The sequence below is a fragment of the Aptenodytes patagonicus genome, chromosome 11 (genome assembly GCF_965638725.1).
Source record: "Aptenodytes patagonicus chromosome 11, bAptPat1.pri.cur, whole genome shotgun sequence".
In the NCBI taxonomy this organism is placed as follows: domain Eukaryota; kingdom Metazoa; phylum Chordata; class Aves; order Sphenisciformes; family Spheniscidae; genus Aptenodytes; species Aptenodytes patagonicus.
The window spans coordinates 10,372,777-10,390,102 of record NC_134959.1 but is presented as its reverse complement, the minus strand read 5'-3'; the positions used below and the strand labels follow the sequence as shown (position 1 = coordinate 10,390,102).

At 39.4% G+C, this 17,326-nt stretch overlaps 1 protein-coding gene across 5 annotated transcripts in view; it reads right to left on the bottom strand.

Annotated features, from left to right (window-relative positions):
* The window catches only part of CDH5 (cadherin 5), a 30,882-nt gene extending 15,159 nt beyond the window's left edge, over nucleotides 1-15,723 (bottom strand). The window contains exons 1-2 of one of the 5 annotated variants that reach the window (XM_076349100.1): nucleotides 15,557-15,723; nucleotides 3,760-3,823 (exon numbers count right to left, since the gene is read on the bottom strand). Coding sequence is in view for 1 of the 5 variants with exons in the window: in XM_076349098.1 (XP_076205213.1) it covers nucleotides 13,039-13,061 (23 nt within the window). In the remaining 4 variants the exon portion in view is untranslated. Of the gene's footprint in view, nucleotides 1-3,759; nucleotides 3,824-8,144; nucleotides 8,342-11,462; nucleotides 11,490-13,038; nucleotides 13,078-15,556 lie in introns of those variants that run through there. The other 4 variants (XM_076349099.1, XM_076349098.1, XM_076349101.1 and 1 more) reach the window with 4 other exon arrangements.
* Between the last annotated feature and the right edge of the window lie 1,603 nt (nucleotides 15,724-17,326).

Genomic DNA, 17,326 nt, shown 5'->3' with positions numbered 1-17,326 from the left:
AAACTGAGGACAATACTGCCCGCTCCAGTTGCCATTCATTTCATTGGAAGTGATGCATTTACAAACAACCTTGCAGAAAGCATTTTTAAATTAAATAGTCAAATCTCTGCTAAAGCATACTGGTCTCAGTATGAATCTACTTTGTAAAGAGAAATTTTGTGTCTTCCAAGTAATATTTTCCTAGTATTTGCCTCTCTTTTTATTAGTGCTCAATTCGGAGCCTGCCCTCTGTCAAACTCCTCAGGGTACTTCTCTTGCTGTTGCTGAGAGTGATTACTAGTAACAGCAACTCCAGGACCTTTGGTATCCTCATACAGGGGCACTGCTTATCGGAAATTGAAGGCTCAAATTCATAACAAGTGTACCGTTATCTGCATAGGAGCTCTGGGACTGTGGTCATAATCCTGATTATTCCTGAGGATCCATGCAGCATATGCAGACTCTCCTTTGAAGTAGGTGGCCTGTACATGTTTCACAGTTCAGGCCTTGTTTGAAAGCTTGGCTATTAATACAGAAAGCGCTAGACTGAATCTTTTTAAATATATGCACATTTCAGCTGAAGCTTAAGCTACCCCTTCCACTCAGCAGCTCCATCTTTGTGTTCTTAGATTTTTAAGGTGGCTTCACTTCCTTTAACTCCTCATTAATGGATTCCGTGTTAATACTTGTCCAGCCTCCTTGGTAACTTAACGGTTCCTTTGTGAGCAATTTGGTGGAGTTTGGTCTGCCCTCTGGTATGCACTGTAGGTCAAACACAGACTGAGATAGAAGAGCCTCTTGCAAAAAATGACTTCTGCTTTGTCTTTGGCATCTTTCAAAATTTCTCATTTTGATAGAAGTACCACCGCACACTCGAGCACTTTGCATGCTGTCTTTTCTAGGGACATTTGATGTGCATTGCTCCATAGGACAGTCTGACTCTGAGAACACTTCCTCTATGATACCATGCAAGTTTTCCATTCAGCAGCTGGAAGTCCATTGCTGTTGAATCCGTAGCTGAATTCATCGCAATATTTAAGATTTGGCTTTGGCAGCACATACAAACACTTCAGAAGCAGGACCCTGCCGAGCAGTAACTGCATAAGGGCACTGTCCTGGTGTGAAGGCCACGTTCCATGGATGTTAGCTCTTGACAAGCTATACTAAATGCTCTCTCTTTTTCTGGCCATGATAGTTTTCCTTTCCAGCAGATCTCATTTGAAATGCCAGAGGTAGTAGCAGAAGAGAGATATTCCCATGCCTGAGCAGGGGAGTGCATTCCCATGGAGTCAGAAGCAAGAAAGTTTCTGTGGGATGGCAGGTGGATGAAATGTAGGGATTGGCTTTTTGTTTCTTCTCATGTCTGCTGTGGCAGCCAGGACTGAGAAAAGGAAGTAAGATGCACCCTTATGACCCTCGTGGCCACATGCTTCTGGAGAAGGGGACAGCACAGCATGCGCTGCGACTGATCTGTCCCATGCATGGCTCTCCCTGGCATGCTGCCATGAGGTCCCATCCCTGGCCTACGTTAATGCACAGTCTCCAGTTACCCATCTGTCTCTAACTGATTAGACCAATAATTCAAACTTTCTTCAATTTAAGCAGGGACCATAAATATCCCTTAAAGTTAGCAGGTGAATGGTTTATTCAAATAGCTAAGTTTCTTGCTTTGCTCTTAAATTTTCTTTCAGCAAATTATGGGTTTTTCCACCAAGATTATTCATTTTATGTGTTGAATTATTTTAGCAAATAACTCTTGGTCTGCAGGGTACTATAGACGGTTAACTGAGAAATTCTGGTATTCAAACTGATTTATGTGACACATGACTCATACGGTGTAGTTTCTTCTCGCAGATTGGGAGTAATTATTAAAAAAAGTCAGGTGGAGATACAGACAATACTGTACTAATTAAAAGTTTGCATTTTACAAGTTGTTTTGGTAAGTAATCAACTGTAAGGTTGATGAGCAGCTAATATGAATAAGGTCTCCATGTAATGAAAACACATTTGATGAAATATTCTTATGAACATTTGTGGGTTTTTTTTCTGGTATTTGCCTCTTATCTGGTTTACTTCTCACTCTAAAAATGTATATTAATGCTTATACAAAGTTAGTTTAGTTATCAAAGAAATTTGTTCTATGCTTGCATGTTAAATAGAAGGTTTCTGTATAATACCAGGTTTCCGTATGGACTCTTTGGCAAATGAGGAGACAGTTGTAGCTGAAATGATGTATTTTTCTGGTTGATCGGACTAAAATCTTATGCTAATCTTTGACAATTTTTGTTTTTTAGCATCTAAAAAACAGAAATAGTGCTAGAAATAGTGATAAGGAACATCCTAAGAGAGAAATTTGCCTGAAGTGGCTATCATACACCAGAAAAGAAATATATTTTAAAAGGCTTGTGTCCGTATTGTTCAGATAATTTGCATACCTGATTGTCAGAAAAACTGGAAAAGAAATTATTGTTGATGATTGAGCTGGAAACTTAATTATTATTTTTGCTTACAGTATCTTGGTTGGAATCTGAACAATGCAAATGCAAATGAAAAATCCCATGCAAAAATGAGAGTTTCATCAAAGCAGAAACTATTAACAAAATTACTAATAAATCAACACTATAGGACATAATCTATTCCATTCCACAGTACTGGAAATTTTGCTGTTTCTGGTTGTTCATCAAACCTCAGCTGTCATGCCTGCAGCCATGTAAATGTAGGGAATACTAAATATCTGAAATACTGTATTCAATCAACTGGGAGAGATACGGAGCTTGAAGGAGGGCATTTGCTCGGCTTAACCTGCCCTTGCTGTGGGTGTGGGTGCGGGCCATGGCCCTGCAGTGTCCCTGGGAGCGGGGTGCTGGGATGGGTGCGTGCCTGCGGGGATGTGCTGGCTGGGCTAAAAGAGAAAGAAAACTAAGAAAACATTCTTCACAAAAGTTTTTTCAGAAAAGTTGACTTTGGATAGCTTTAGTTTAGTTTAATAAGTATTTTCTGACTATCTTTGCCCCTCCTGTCTGCTGCACCCTCCCCAGTATTCCTAAGTAGCTCTGTGCCAAAAATTCTGTTGAATTTGCAGTGGATTAAACCCTACAATACAGAGTAGACAGCACTTCAAAATTTTTTTTTCAGCTACAAAAAATTTACTTTGATACAGCATCTAAACACCTCCAGAATCACTATGCTCAATGAAGCCATAATAGATAAAGAGAGAGCAGAATCTGACCCAGTGTCAAGTAACAAAATGACTCTGAACCACCCTGCCATACAGAATCCATTTTTAACATTAATTTCTCATCTATATGATGTTTAAGACCAAAGGTAAATGTGTGAATGCAGTAAGCATTAAGAAATAGAAAGGTAACATGCCAAATGCAGGAGGGGGATAAATTATCTTTTTCTTTGCAATGCCTGTAGTTTTGGTAAGCAGGCAAAACATTATTGAAAGAAAATAGTCCTAGCAATACTTAACGCAGCCTCTCAGGGACCTTAAATGGCTGTGGAAACATGAATTGATAAAGCCTCCTCATTTCTCTGTGAAAAGAACTGCAGCTAGATAAAAAGCGGTATCTCTTTCAAAAGGTACATTTGAAGCACAGAGGACTTAAGTTTGTGTTTGCCATCTTCTGACAGTGGACCAGGGTCAGGAGTAACAACAGTCTCAGATTTTGTTCTCCCAGTTTCTTCATCTCATAATTAGACAACATTGCTCTAACCAGCTTCTAACAAACCGAGAGAAACACGGCAGCAAAGTAATGACATAGGTATAATTGTTACCTTCACTCCAGTTTCTGCTTGGCATCTAAGTTGCAAAACTGTGATCCTCCTTTGCTCCCTTGAGCTTACAATGTGAGAAGAGTTGAGGGCACATAGTAAGTACAGTGAGAACGGGAACTAGGGTAGGTCTTCAAACTTTAGTAACATCACTTAAAAAAACTGTCTAAGTAAATTGTGCAACACTTGACTTAGAGCAATCATTTTTTTGTTGCATTTTCATATATAATTTGTTTTGGGTGGTTACTCAGTGTTTCTCTTACTTCTTATTAAAGCTGTCTTGTCACGTCCTCCACAGTGTACAATGATTCTTTTAAAATAGGCCTTTCCTGAGAGCACTGTGCTGCTTTTTCGTTTCCAGATTATTGAGCTGATTTAAATGGGCCTAGGGCCTGACTACCTGGTATTATATTTTTGATTGTCCTTATGTCGATTTTATGCATCTGAGAAGTGGTTTCCACTGATGACTAAACAGTCTGGAGTGCAAATGTCCACCTGAAAACTGATTATAAAATGACTTTTTATATGCATGATAGTACCTTTGAGTAAATAGCCACTTTGATGACTAAACAATCTGGAGTGCAAATGCTTGCCTGAAAACTGATTATAAAACGACATTTTATACTTGTGATAGTGCCTTTGAATGAATAGCCACTTCAGCAATATCTTAACTAAACTTGCTACTTAAAAAAAAAAACCACACGTCACTCAGTATTGTGAGAGCACTCTTGCTTGCATTTGGTGCTGTTCAGTTCTTGGTGTTGATGCTGCAGCACTGTATATCAATATAGCTGAGGAGATAATTCAGCACTTCTGATTTTGGCTCTGGTTTTGGCTCCTCATATTTTTTCCCGGGAAAAAGAGAACAATTCTAATCTGAAAGTTCTTTGTGATTTCAGCTCCCAAGTTTCTGGTAGGTCTGGGGAAAGTGTATTAATGATTTTTTCCCCTGTCTGTTCAACTCACCAGAAAAGTCTCTCCTGGATGATACAAAATACAACTTCATCTCATGGGTGGATGGAGTCCTCAACCAGGACAGATGCCTCTTTCAGAAATGAAGAAATTTGGTTATAAAAGATCTATAAATACTTACTATGTGTGCGTTAAAGATTCATTGCCTCGTGGAAAGCAGGCAGCCAAATTGGTCTCCCAGTCTTTCTGTTATCTCAGATACAGAACTGGCTAAAAATAGGGGAGGCAAGCACTGGTTTGGCTTTTTTTTTTAAAGAAACAAAGCCACCCTCCAAGCTAGTGGGTGAGAGCTTGTGCACTGAAGATGAGTGAGCAGCAATAATGAAATCTACCTGAATGTCCTCCCAGAGCTTCCTGACACCCCTGTTTGCATTTTAGCAAATGACTTGCTGACTCCAGGATTAAAGTGCTGCAGTAAATACTGAGAGAAGGGCATATGAAAAGGCTGAGTGTGAACTGAAAATAAGAAATGTATGGTCTAAGAAGACATTTGCTGTAAACAGAATGATTTTAGAGAAACGAGTGAGGAAGAAAGTTGTAAGAGGTCACAAAGGTCTCCTTTGTTCCTTGCCAAGAAGCTTTTATGGAAAAGGGATGTATAGATTTGCAGTTTGTTTGCTAGAAGTCACCTCACCACAGATCTGAAAGAGAAGCAGGATGAGTCAGGTGCAGGATCTGATCTTGTATCAGTAAATTCTCCTGACTTTACTGTAGTTTGTTTTACATCAGTGATGTGCCTGATAATATTTTAGCTGGGTAGGTGAACAAAAATGTTGGCATGAGTGGGGAAAGACTAGCCTATAGAAGGCTTTGCTTATTTTAATCTATGAACAGTGCAGTACTACAGATGCAGTCAGCCATCATAGTAGGCCAGAAATATTGTGCTTAGTGCTCTTGTCCATCTTGGCTCTGAATTGCTCTGAATCTGACCCATTATATACAGGCGTGACCTCCAGGACAAACAGGGAAATAATTTTGTTGGTAGTGCAACTTCAGCTCAAACACTGTTCCTTACAGCACTAACCTTCAAAGGTATCCTGATAACTGTATCAGTAGACTCATAACATTTACTGCCTGTTAGCTGGGTGTGCAAGACATAATCACAATCTCGCTTTGGCTCACAAAAATCCTTTGCTGAAAATGCTGATTTAGTTAAGAGAATTCAGAGGCAGGTCTGTTGGACAGTCAAGCACCAAGGCCCAAAATCTCAAAGGTAGGAGGACATTTAACTTTTGTTGATTTCTCTCAATTTCTAGTTAACCATATCTTAATGTGTATTTTCCAAAAACTTACAAAAACATGTTTGCAGTTTGGAGAGTGCTGTCTGCGTTCCTACATGACTCCTATCTGGTAAAGAATGGATTAGTTATAAAACTATTGAATGTGTGTTGCTGGTGTAAGTTCAGATTCAGTTTCCTGTTCACAAATACACATTTGTTTGGCTTAGATCTTGATTTACCTGTACGTAACACCTGTACAGCTCGGAATCAGCTCAGAATTTGGCTTCTGTTAGACTTCAAGAAAACCCCAAACAACATCTTTTTCTGGGAAGATTTGGAAGAGATGGGCTGATAGATTGTGACTAGTTGTTCTGTGTTCTTTAGGGACTGGTAGCCTTTTGTGGATAGTGTTAGTTTAAGTACGTCTGGGGATCTGAAACATTTCTGTTTGTGGAAATGAATCCCATACATGATCTAATAAAACATGTGACTGTATTTCTATGTACCTGTATAGTATGTACAAAAGTATGCAACTTCCACATACATCAGAGGGAAGCTAGGTTTTTTTTTTTATGCAGCACATCAAAAATTTACATAGTGAAGTTATCCAACCAAGAGGGACTGCTTCTGTGTTTCATGTGCACAAGCTATGATTCCTATTCTAATCATTGATTAAATCATTTTTCTATCCATCTATAGTAACCTGTTTTTTATCTGAGTTTCTTACTTGCAAATCTGATAACTGAGAAGCAAATTAAATACATGTTTTAATTACTGGGCTGGTCTCTTCATGGACTTTAAGGAAGCATTATTTCTGGATTAGATAAATTAATAATTCTTGAATCAGTTCTGTTGTTGAAATGACAGTGCACCGTTTAAGTGAGGGTTGTTTGCTGTGGTGAGGATGACATATGTGATGAAGGTAAAACAATACTTTGAAATCATTAAAATGGGTGGTGAGAGCACTGACTTTCTCCTCTTCTCATCAGATCAGTTATGCAGTCTAATTGTTGTTTTAATGGATGACTGTTTTCCTTTCATATGAGCACCCTGGTATGTCTAGCAAGTAATCCACCAGTCTTAGTAAAACTGCTGGCTGCATACCTCACCCAGGAGAGAAATACGTATGAAGGTCTATCAGAGCCACACTGAATCATTAGGTGAGTTTTAAGAATCTTCCTCATTTCACACTCTCAGCATGCAGATCATGTATCATGCCAGGTGCAGAATCAATGTCTTTACTCATTTTTCATATAGTCATATAATGCTTTACTACAGAAACTGCCTGAAGTGACCCCAAAATGGATTAGAGTGCTTTAAAGAAGAAGCAAGTGGTATTGTCCAGTCTTTCCATGCATAAAGCCTTTTACTTCACATACACATATACTAGTACAAAATATAACAAGGGATAAAATGTGCTTAAGCACAGTGCCCAGTATAAACCCAGCTGCTAAAATATTTTGAAGCTCATTTGTGATTAAATTATTAAGCCAATTTGTGACACTGTTTCATAACAAATAAATATATTATCATAAACAGAAGATTTTGTCAACATTAGTTGTTGACAGCATTGAGTTTAAGGTCATAAGCTACTCTCCTATAGCTCTTTACAGTGTCTGAGCTTTGGGAGCACTTATATGAGGGCTGAATGACTCCTAAGGAGCAGGAGTATTCTGGTGTTTAGTGAGTATGCTCAAACCCACAAGCAGAGTTTGGGTGTTGGTACAGAATATTATCACCTCATCGTCATTGTGTCATAAAGATTCTGTGCTTTGTTGATTTAGAGCGTTCCATTTTTTAAAATCAGGAAGCTCATAGTACCTATGACTAGTATGATTTATTTGCTTTGCAGATGTTGCAGGGGTGAAACTAATAATTAAATGACAGAGAATTTGTTCTTGGCCACACATCTTTTGATGACAGTTGCCAAATGCTGTTGCAATCTGAGCTATTTTGGGGGGTTAACTTTGCATTAAATACAGCCCTTCTGTTCTGAAGTGAGTTAATAAGATGGGTGGGATGAACCCTGCATGCATAGTTTGGAACTGCAAACATTTTCCCCTATGAATTCTTTGTCCAAAATATAAAGCAAAGAGGAAAATATCTCCCATCCAGATTAATTATTGATAAGGACAGATGCTGAAAATAGTGATGAAGTGCCAGTATTACAGACAGGCAAAGAGCTTGTTCTCTTACTTGTATCCAAAAAGTAGTTTCAGGGATGATCTTGCAGTCAGGTGTACTCACTCCTACAAAGGATCTCATTGACTTTGAAGAATGATTGAGGCTCTGTCAGTCTCAGTGGCCTATTTACGCAGCTGTAGATCCAGCTTCTTTCTCGCTTGCTTTGAGCCAATTTCCTTTTGCTTAGCCCAAACTGTGGTGGCTCTGGTAGGAGAGACAGAGGTGCAGGTGTCTCAGCACTGAGCCTCCCTCATCCTCAGCACCTCCCACGCTCAGACGATGTTATTGATTTTTGGGAAGCAGGGGTTTGGGTGAGAAGGGAACAAGGGAATCCTCCAAAAATTATTTGGCTCATCCCAGTGCAGAAGCGGAACAGTTTGGATATATTGGAGGTGTTTGTGATCACTAAAAAGATTTCTCAAGCATGTCTAACCAGAAGCTTTGTTTCCTACAATAAATTGTGTGCACATTTCAGAATTGATCTGTTTTGATACTGCCCCCTGACACAGAGATTAGCCGAAGCTGTCACTGAACATTTAAGAGTTTGGCCAAGCTGAAACAAAATAAGGTACACTATGAAATCAATGTATTATAGAGATTTTTCCACTTCCCCTTTGTTTCCAGATAAAGCCTTAATATCAGTGAGGCTTCCTAGCACAGTGCGCCAACTGAGTAGCTTTGTTTAAGGAAAAGTCCCCATCCTTTGAGGAACTGCATGCAATAAATATCTTTTTTTTTTTTTTAAAGTACAATGTAGCTGTGTTTACAGTAGATAAGATTTTTTTGACATTTTCCTTCAACAGAAGCTCAAGAGCAAAAGTATCTGTCTCGAACACAAGCATCATGCACAGGTCACAGTAATTGATATTTATTGTACTAACAGTAATCTGAAGCAGAGAAACCATGTTTAGCTGGCTGTGTGTTCTGATTCCTTTGTCCAGGTTATTCTGCTGGGTAACTGAATGCATTAGTATTTCCTCTGAAAATTAATTTTGTGGCAGATAAAGAAAGCATGTACATATACATAAATCTCTTGTTTTCTGGCTGGGCAAGAGGCTAAAAAAACAGGGTGTGCCTGGATATATTTTGTTTGGTAATTAGTATTCAGTATTTTTCTCCCTTTTTAAAATGTCTAATTCAAATGTCAGTTCATTCTTCTCTATTTCCTGCCCTTCTTCAACTAGACTTCCAGACCAGGCTTAATTAACTTTAAGACCTTTTCTGCCCACCCCTATAGTTACAGTCTTTTCCTGGAACATTTCCATTGTTATAATCTCCATGTGTTTTGAGATGATACAAATGATATTATTACTGCTCTTACGAATTTACAATGAGCCTTTCAATATTTTTACTTACAGCTTAGCTCTTGTCGGGAAAATCTCATCTTCAAATCAAAATAAAACTAGGGAAGCAAATTTCCAGCTTACAGTGCTGATAAAGGGAAGCTGGAGGGCCTGAAAATTCAGGCCTCAGACATAAGGAAGCTTAAAAAGATGAGGAAAGCTGTTGTAAGTTTTGTGACTTTTTTTAGAGCTAGACTTTTTTTGTGTATGGATTTGGTTCCACGTGGGAGTGATTGTGATTTAACACAGCGTTGTGTTGTGTTTTGCTCCATTATCTATGCACTGGCTTAAGCAGGTCATTAGTCTGATTAATTTTACAACCCCAGTCCAGAGGCAATGAGAGAACCCGCACCCAAGGAGAGCTTGCTTCATGCAACAGATTGCAACCATAGTAGGTGCTAGTTCAACATGTAAGACTAGTGGCAGGACTGACCCTGTTTCAAGGCAGGCCATGCTTTTGTTTACATGTGGTAAGAAGTCTTTGTGAAAGTGAGAGCTGGGGGGCTTTCAGCTGGCTGACCTGGAGACATTTCTGCTCACAGGTCTTCTCAAGCCAGCGCCCAGGATCTAGGCTGGTGGCTGCTGCTGCTGCCCTGCTGGGGCTCAGTGTAGTAAGCCTGCATCCCCCGGGAGCTGACAGCTTTAAAGTAACGTGACAGTTTGGGAAGTTTTTATTCACAGCAGTGCTGCACTTGTGGGTTAGCTGGCTGAATCCGAAACACAGCTGGAGATATTTCTTAAGCTGAGGTGGGAATTTTTTTTTCTCCTTAGTGGTTGTGTAAGTGGAATGTTTATTTCTCCCACAGCTCATATTTGAATCACGGCCCCTGAAAAACCCTTTCTTGTGCGAATGAAGCCTTTCTCTTCATTTAAAGAAGCTGAAGATCAATCCATATAAGGCAGGTAATACAGATCACCATTTCACAGAAGGAAAATGATGCAATATATTCCAAGGAGAAATGTGCCCCTTTCTTCCTGTTTGAAACTTAAGTCATCTCCAAGTGCAATTACTGGAGGATTCAGTATCTATTCTAATCCTAAACTTTTACCAAGGCTGCTGCTGGCAAATCTAGTGTACAAAGCAAATGTGTTTGTTAAATGGTGCCACATATGATGGAGCTCTGCAATAGCTTTGTCAATGTCAAGTTCACATTATTGTGTTTATAAAATGAACCCATTACAAAAAGCATTCCTGCTTTTTGTGCTCTCTGCTTTCTGCCCTCGCTTCTTAACTTCTGTGCTGGTTACATGTTTTAGGTGGAGTGCATTGGTAATCTGGATGATACGAAAATGTGCATAGTGTAGCAATATTTGTTTATGCTTTCAAGACAGCCTAAACCCCTAAATTAACAGTACTGAGCAAATAGACAATATATACTATTTCACTGTAGGTTTGGATTCATAGATTAGGTGGTGAAACGTCTGATACCTTATTAGTAGTATTGATTGGTTGGCCTTTACCCTAACATGAGTAAACTGGTTCTCTTGCAGAGAGATCATGTATATCTGAAAGACGACAATAAAAGCCAGTAAGATAATGCAAATCTCCTCTGAATTCAGGTCTAGGACTGGAGGTAGGGGGAGGGAGTATCCCACAAAAAGAATGGAGAAGCTAACCTACAACTCTGTGCCAGTGGAGATTCTACTGATGAAGCTGAACCTATCGCAGGAACAATTCCCATCAATAGCAGGATTTCCTATCATTTGCATGAGAGCAGCATTAGGCCCTTAGTCTCCTCAAGCAGTATGTTGTAAGGTAGACTTTGCACTCCTAGAGGATTTCCAGAACACAAATTCATAGCAGATAGCATCATAAAAGGAAGGGGAAAAGGAAGACTGATCCTACCAAAGCATTGCTTAGAAATGTGGACAAAGGCAAGAGAAGGAATTCAACTGTATCCTCCAGGCGTACTGTGGAAGTGGAATTTCCCTTTACACTGTCATACACAATAAGGATAAGGGCCTGTGTGTGCTGCAGATAACCCACCTTGCGCCCTGTGAACTTTGCCAGGTGTCAGGAGGACTATTCCAGATGTTGCTGGTGGGCCTGGGGAGAGAGGAGGTTGCAGAGAAATGGATGGCTTCACTGGGGGCAAAGCCAGATAGGCTATTGCTAATTTGTGGAGACTGATGGTAGGCTTTTTAAAAGAATGTGTAATAGAAACAGGGCTCTTTCTCCTAAAGTTTTGGCAGAGGATGGTAGTGAAATCCCACAGGAACAGGAGGGTTTTGATGACAACTAGACTGGGACAATAAAACTGACCGATTTGGATTTTGAGAAATGAAGAATTTAAAACATTTCTGCTTTTGGTCTACCTCTAACTATGGTGGTGCTCTGTAATAACTTGCATTTCAGATGGCAATGTTAGAGCAGAAGAATACTCTTTCCTCTCCACTGGTCTTTTGGAAAGGTCCCCATACAATTTCTGCAGTGTGTCCCAGGTAACCATGCTTGCCTTTTCTCTAAAATACCAGTCATTTTTAACTATAAGTTCTGGACCCTTTAATGGATGATACTTGATAACACTTTCACATGCAGCTCCTAATCTTTTGTAAGACAGTTTTGCTGTCTATCTCACACAAAAATACTTGTCTGGAGAAAAGTCTGCCAGAGTGTCCATCCAGCTGCTTGACTCTTTCTGGTTTAGCGATTGAAAATCTTTACTTGGATATACTCAGAGTACCAAAACTGAAGTGTAGGCAGTGTTAACACCTGCAATGGATGGCTAAGTTTCCCCTCTGCCCTTCCCCTGTCTTTTCCCAGCCCTGGAAAACTGTTGAAAGCTCTTGAACTGTTCCAGTTCCTGTGGATGTTCGTGGGCTTTAACTAGCACCTAGGAGGGCTGTACCCCAAATCTTCTCACTGCCTGCCCAACAGGCAGCGTATAGCAGCATACATACAAAATAGACCCGTGGCACAAATAACATCCATCTCAGAAGTATGTTACAGAGAGAACTTAGAATATTCAGCAAAATCTTACATTCAAAATATAGCTAGTTCCACGCTTATTGACGAATTTGAAATTCAGATCAAGAGTGAAGCTCAGGTTCTCATTGAATGAAAGGGCTAATTTGTATTCTTGCACTGAAGAACTGTAAACAGGTTCTTCACAATTTTTTATTTTTTCTATTTCAAGATCAGACTCATTGCAGAATTTAGGAGGGAGGTGGCACATGCGTTGGTGAGTGATGTGCATTCATTTTGCACATCATTATTCCCAGCGTTAGTCCTGTTAGTGGGATTCCTGGGTTTGCAGTGGGCTTTGTACTTGGGCAGAGGACAGGCCCTGGAGCAGGACGCCTGCAAGTTTCTTGGCAGCAAAAATGATGGCTCCTGATCATGACTGTGGCACCAGAGTCTTGTCTGCTTTCTGTGTTTGCAGTGGAAATATACTTGCATAGGCCCTTCGAATGGAGTAGGGTGCTGAACTGAAGTCCACAGATGGATCGAGCAAACTCTCATCATGGATCAAACTAGTATCGAGCTCTGGATTTGCTAAAGTCTGTTCTGTAGTTCAAATTCTGATAAGCTCTTCAAAGGCATGTGTGGGGAATTGTTTTACCTTAGTGATTGTGAGCTGGGCATCTCTCTGTCCTAGCAAATCTCCGGTTTACACAAATAATCACTGTCTGCTGTGTTCTAGGGTAGAAGGGAAACCAGTCATGTCAGGGCTAAACTTTGAGGGATTTTTGATTTGTAAACCCACAAGGATAACAAAGGGAAAGCCACTTGATTTTAAAAAAATACACCAAAATATTTTCATGGCCAACAAATTTCTCACAAAGGCAGAGAACCTCTTATTTTCTTCTTGGCACTGGCATTTGAAACTCTGAATTAAACTTCTGGAACCTGAGCAAAAACCGGAATTATGCATGCATGACAAAAATAACCATGATGATTCCTTACAGAAAGCTCAGCTGCTAGACATAATCAGTTACCTCTATTCTGTGAACCTCTGCTTTTTTAGAAAATAGAAAGTATTAGCTGGCCTGATTTAAGCCTGTAGTTCTGTAGACATTTACCCTGACAAAAAAAAAAGATTTTTTAAAAAGTTTTTCTATTTTTCATTTGAAATACTAATTGAAGTAATTGATTTACAGATGTACAGTGAAGTCCTTTGTTCCATAAGTGCTATAGAGGACCTTCTGAACCATCCCCAGTGTTTTTTACCTATATCCTGTTTTCAGTTCTGTTTCACTCAACAGAGGCAGGATGTGAAGCAAACATGGCAACAAACCTGGTAACTGTTTGGGTGGAACTTTCTCTGCCTAAGCTGCCCCTTTAGCACTGAGCCCTGCATCTAGTGCTCTGCAAGCTGCAGATTGCTAAGTGACGTGTAGCTATTTCATGGCATAATTTCAGGGTTAGCATTTGTTTTAAAATGTTTAAGAACTAGTTTTATGATTTTATGTTAAAGAGCAAACCTTTGGGAAATACTTCTTGTTGCAATGCAGTGCAGCTGTAGAACTCCAAAAAACAAAGGCCATTTTTGTGGACAAAGCAGGAATGATTTATTAATTGAGTTTATCTTTTGCTTTCAAATTCATTTGTTTTATTGTTTGTAACTTCACATTCTTCTCTGTAGTATACTGTACTATTCTAAGGCTTTCATATGCTAAATTAATCCTGTGTCCTTTTCTCCTGTTGGTCACCCTTTATTTAAGGATAAAAAGTAACTCCTGGAGATACCGCAGATAAATTGCAAGTCAGCATTTCTGTGATTTGTTTCTGGTATATTGGTTGTTGTTAAAAGGCACAAATTAACCTAAGATGAGAAGCTTTTGTAAATCATTGGAGTATCCTTGCTTTTGTCTAATATTTTTTCCTACATTAACATCTATAATACTGTATGCTTTTACAAATGCTGATATAATGATTTATAATCAGTGGAGGCAGGGACACATTGATTAACTATACCTTTGTTAACTGCAGTAGCAACCAACTTCTAATGTTTTCGGTAGCTAAGAATGGAACAGATTTTCACACAGAAATTCGTCTTCTTCCATATCTTTTTTCCTTGCATTTCTTTCCTTCCTTTATCTTTATTACAGCGTGACAACCAGCACAGTAAGGTACTGTGCATGCTGACAGTCCTACTATTGCAGAATAGAGTTCTTACAGAGAAAGCAGTATCAGTTCATCTCTTATGCATAAAATGCTTTGTCTCTGCAAGCTGTACAGCAAACTTGTTAGCTCAGGGACTTGCTATACTATCTTTAGGATAAGATAAAAGCCTTTTCAATGAACTTTTTGTATCAAGCCACTGCTCATAAAATACCTTGTCAGAAAAAATGGTTCTTTTTGGACCACTGAGATCAAGAAACTTCTAAAATAAGAATTGCTGGTCTTTTAGAACAGGGGCTGTAAAACCTGGTAGTCCAGGGTTAGGGTGCTAAAGTACCTGGACCACTTTAAACTTGAGATTTAGGAGACCAAGTCACTGACGTGTTTATGTAAACTCCCCTCTAAGCCTTAAACAAATCTCTTAGCAGGAGATATACGCCAAAGCTGGCTAGTATACATGGTGGCTTTCACTTCCTCTTGGCATTGGTCACAATAAAGCCATAGCACCTTAAAGACAGATACCAAGTCAACCCCCACTTTGATAAAACATATTGCATCAAGTCATAGCACAGCTCACTCAAAACAGTACTAAGCCTGTAACTGTCCACACTGCAGGTGAAATCCTTTCCTAAAGGGTTTACAGGTGCAATTTGCAGTATCATTTCTGTCCCTTTTCCATTATGCATCGGCAACATAATCTAAATATTACAAAACAGAACTACAAAAAAGCATAAAATATCTCTTCTTTTAAACAATCTAGGAATATTGTGGTATAGCCAGCGATTTTCCTCTTCCATTGTCAATTGTAAACAGCTCTGCTGTTGTCTACACTTAATTTGGTTTAAGTGCCATCAATGTTAGGCCCAAAGGATTCTGTGGATATGTATAAAATTCATAGCCTGTCTGCTGGTATTTCTTAAATTATTTAAGACATTAGAAGAGCTTTTTGGTGGAGGTAAAAAACCTTTGAAATGAACTTCATAGCTGAAGGACAGCAAATACTGTTTATCCCTTACCTGAATCAGAGTTGGTGGAGCTTCAGTTTGTTCCCAAATCAGGCAAACTACAATCAACAGTATCCCAAAATGTTAAGCAGTATACAGAAAATGAAGATCAAACAGAAAAATCCACTTCTCTTTTCATTAAGCAATATTGGGAGTGTTCAGCTCTCCAGTCTCCAAGGTTTTCCAGCTGGGAGTCAGCCTTTTCCCATCCTGCATCCCGGCATCCTGTTATTGTTCCAAGTCTTAGTAATACAGTGAGAAAAGGGAGTGGAGGAAACAAGATAAACTTAGCCTTATTATTGCTATACCTACTTATTTGTTGCTGACTCTAATGAGGGAGCTGAATAAAAGGAAATTGTCTCTGAGAGAAACACAAAAGTTGGTATGTTATTTAGTATCGTTTTATAAAGAGTTTTAGGAGTTAGCAAACATCTGAATGGTACTTTTAAATAGTGTCTGATACTTGATCAGTACAGACTATGCCTGTTTTGCACACACAGGATTTTCAAAGCAGTTTGGAGATGTCCTATCTATAAGGATTTTTATACCTGCAAGCAAAAAAGCTAGAGCCCTCATATGAATGAGACCACGTTCCTGTAAAGCTCTGTCAGCGCTGGATGTAAAAATGAAATTTAACAGTATTTTTCACAAGTAAAATTACGACCCCAGAAGCAAGACAGTGTAGGTGGGCCTTCCAGAAGGAGAAAATGTTTGTAACATCTTGATTATGGTTAGTTTTAAGTCTCAAGACCACTCAGGGCAGACAGAAGGGAAAGATTCAGCATTTGTGTTACATTCCTGAGGCTGACTTGCTGGGCAGTGGTAGCCTGGGGGAGGCTCACCAAAGCGCAGGTGTCAGTGTCTCTAATACTGTCACCCACATAAAACTGAAGTCAGGATAGCGTTCAGTGAGCCCAACCTGATGAGCCAGTGGGCTTCTCTACAGCCTAGCCTGAGTACACAAGCCCTTCTGTGGGACTGTGATGCATTCTTCAGTGCCACCTGCCATTTTCTGACCCCTATCTGCATGTTAAGCTGAATGCAAAGGTGTATCTCTGGCATTGTGCAGTACAAATGGAAGAGGAATTTTCTTACTAAATAATGCAGAAGGAAATCTGAGAAGTGTGGGACTTAACTCAAAACTCACTTTTTTTGAAGCAGTTATAATAAATGTAGGCAAATGTTCAATGTATCTTACGTAGGACTTTAAATAATAATGTTCTGCAGTTAAATACTCTCTTGCCCCTATTTGTCATCACAGTCCAGCACAGGTGATGGCATTGATTTCCTGGCTTGCTGGAAGGCTGAGGTTTGTTAGATTGTTTCACATTTTTATGATGTACAGCAGCAAAGATGAATGGCTTTTTAAAAACTTTGTTACATTATTTATTCAGAAAAGTTATGCAACTAATGAGGAGACATTTTTCAAAGTCTTACATAAGGAGACCAACTAGAGTTAAATTTCCTTACACGAAAATAAGCCGTTCCTGTGTCATAGCTGAGAGAAGAGCAGGGAGGATGTTGATAGGAGTTTTCCAGGGAACTGCAGTTATCTGGTCAGGATGCAGCTCAGTGATAATCTGGTACCCACAGCAGACAACAGTCCCAGATATGGTTTACTTTTGCAAATGACTTCAACTGTATTTACAACCGTTGCATAGCCTTTGATGTTCATATCTGTGGACTTGGGAGTAAGCGTGCTATTTAGCAAATGTAAACAAAGGAATAAGGATAAGGGAGCCCTTCACGTCCACTGCTCAGAAAAAGAAAAGAGAAAACCCC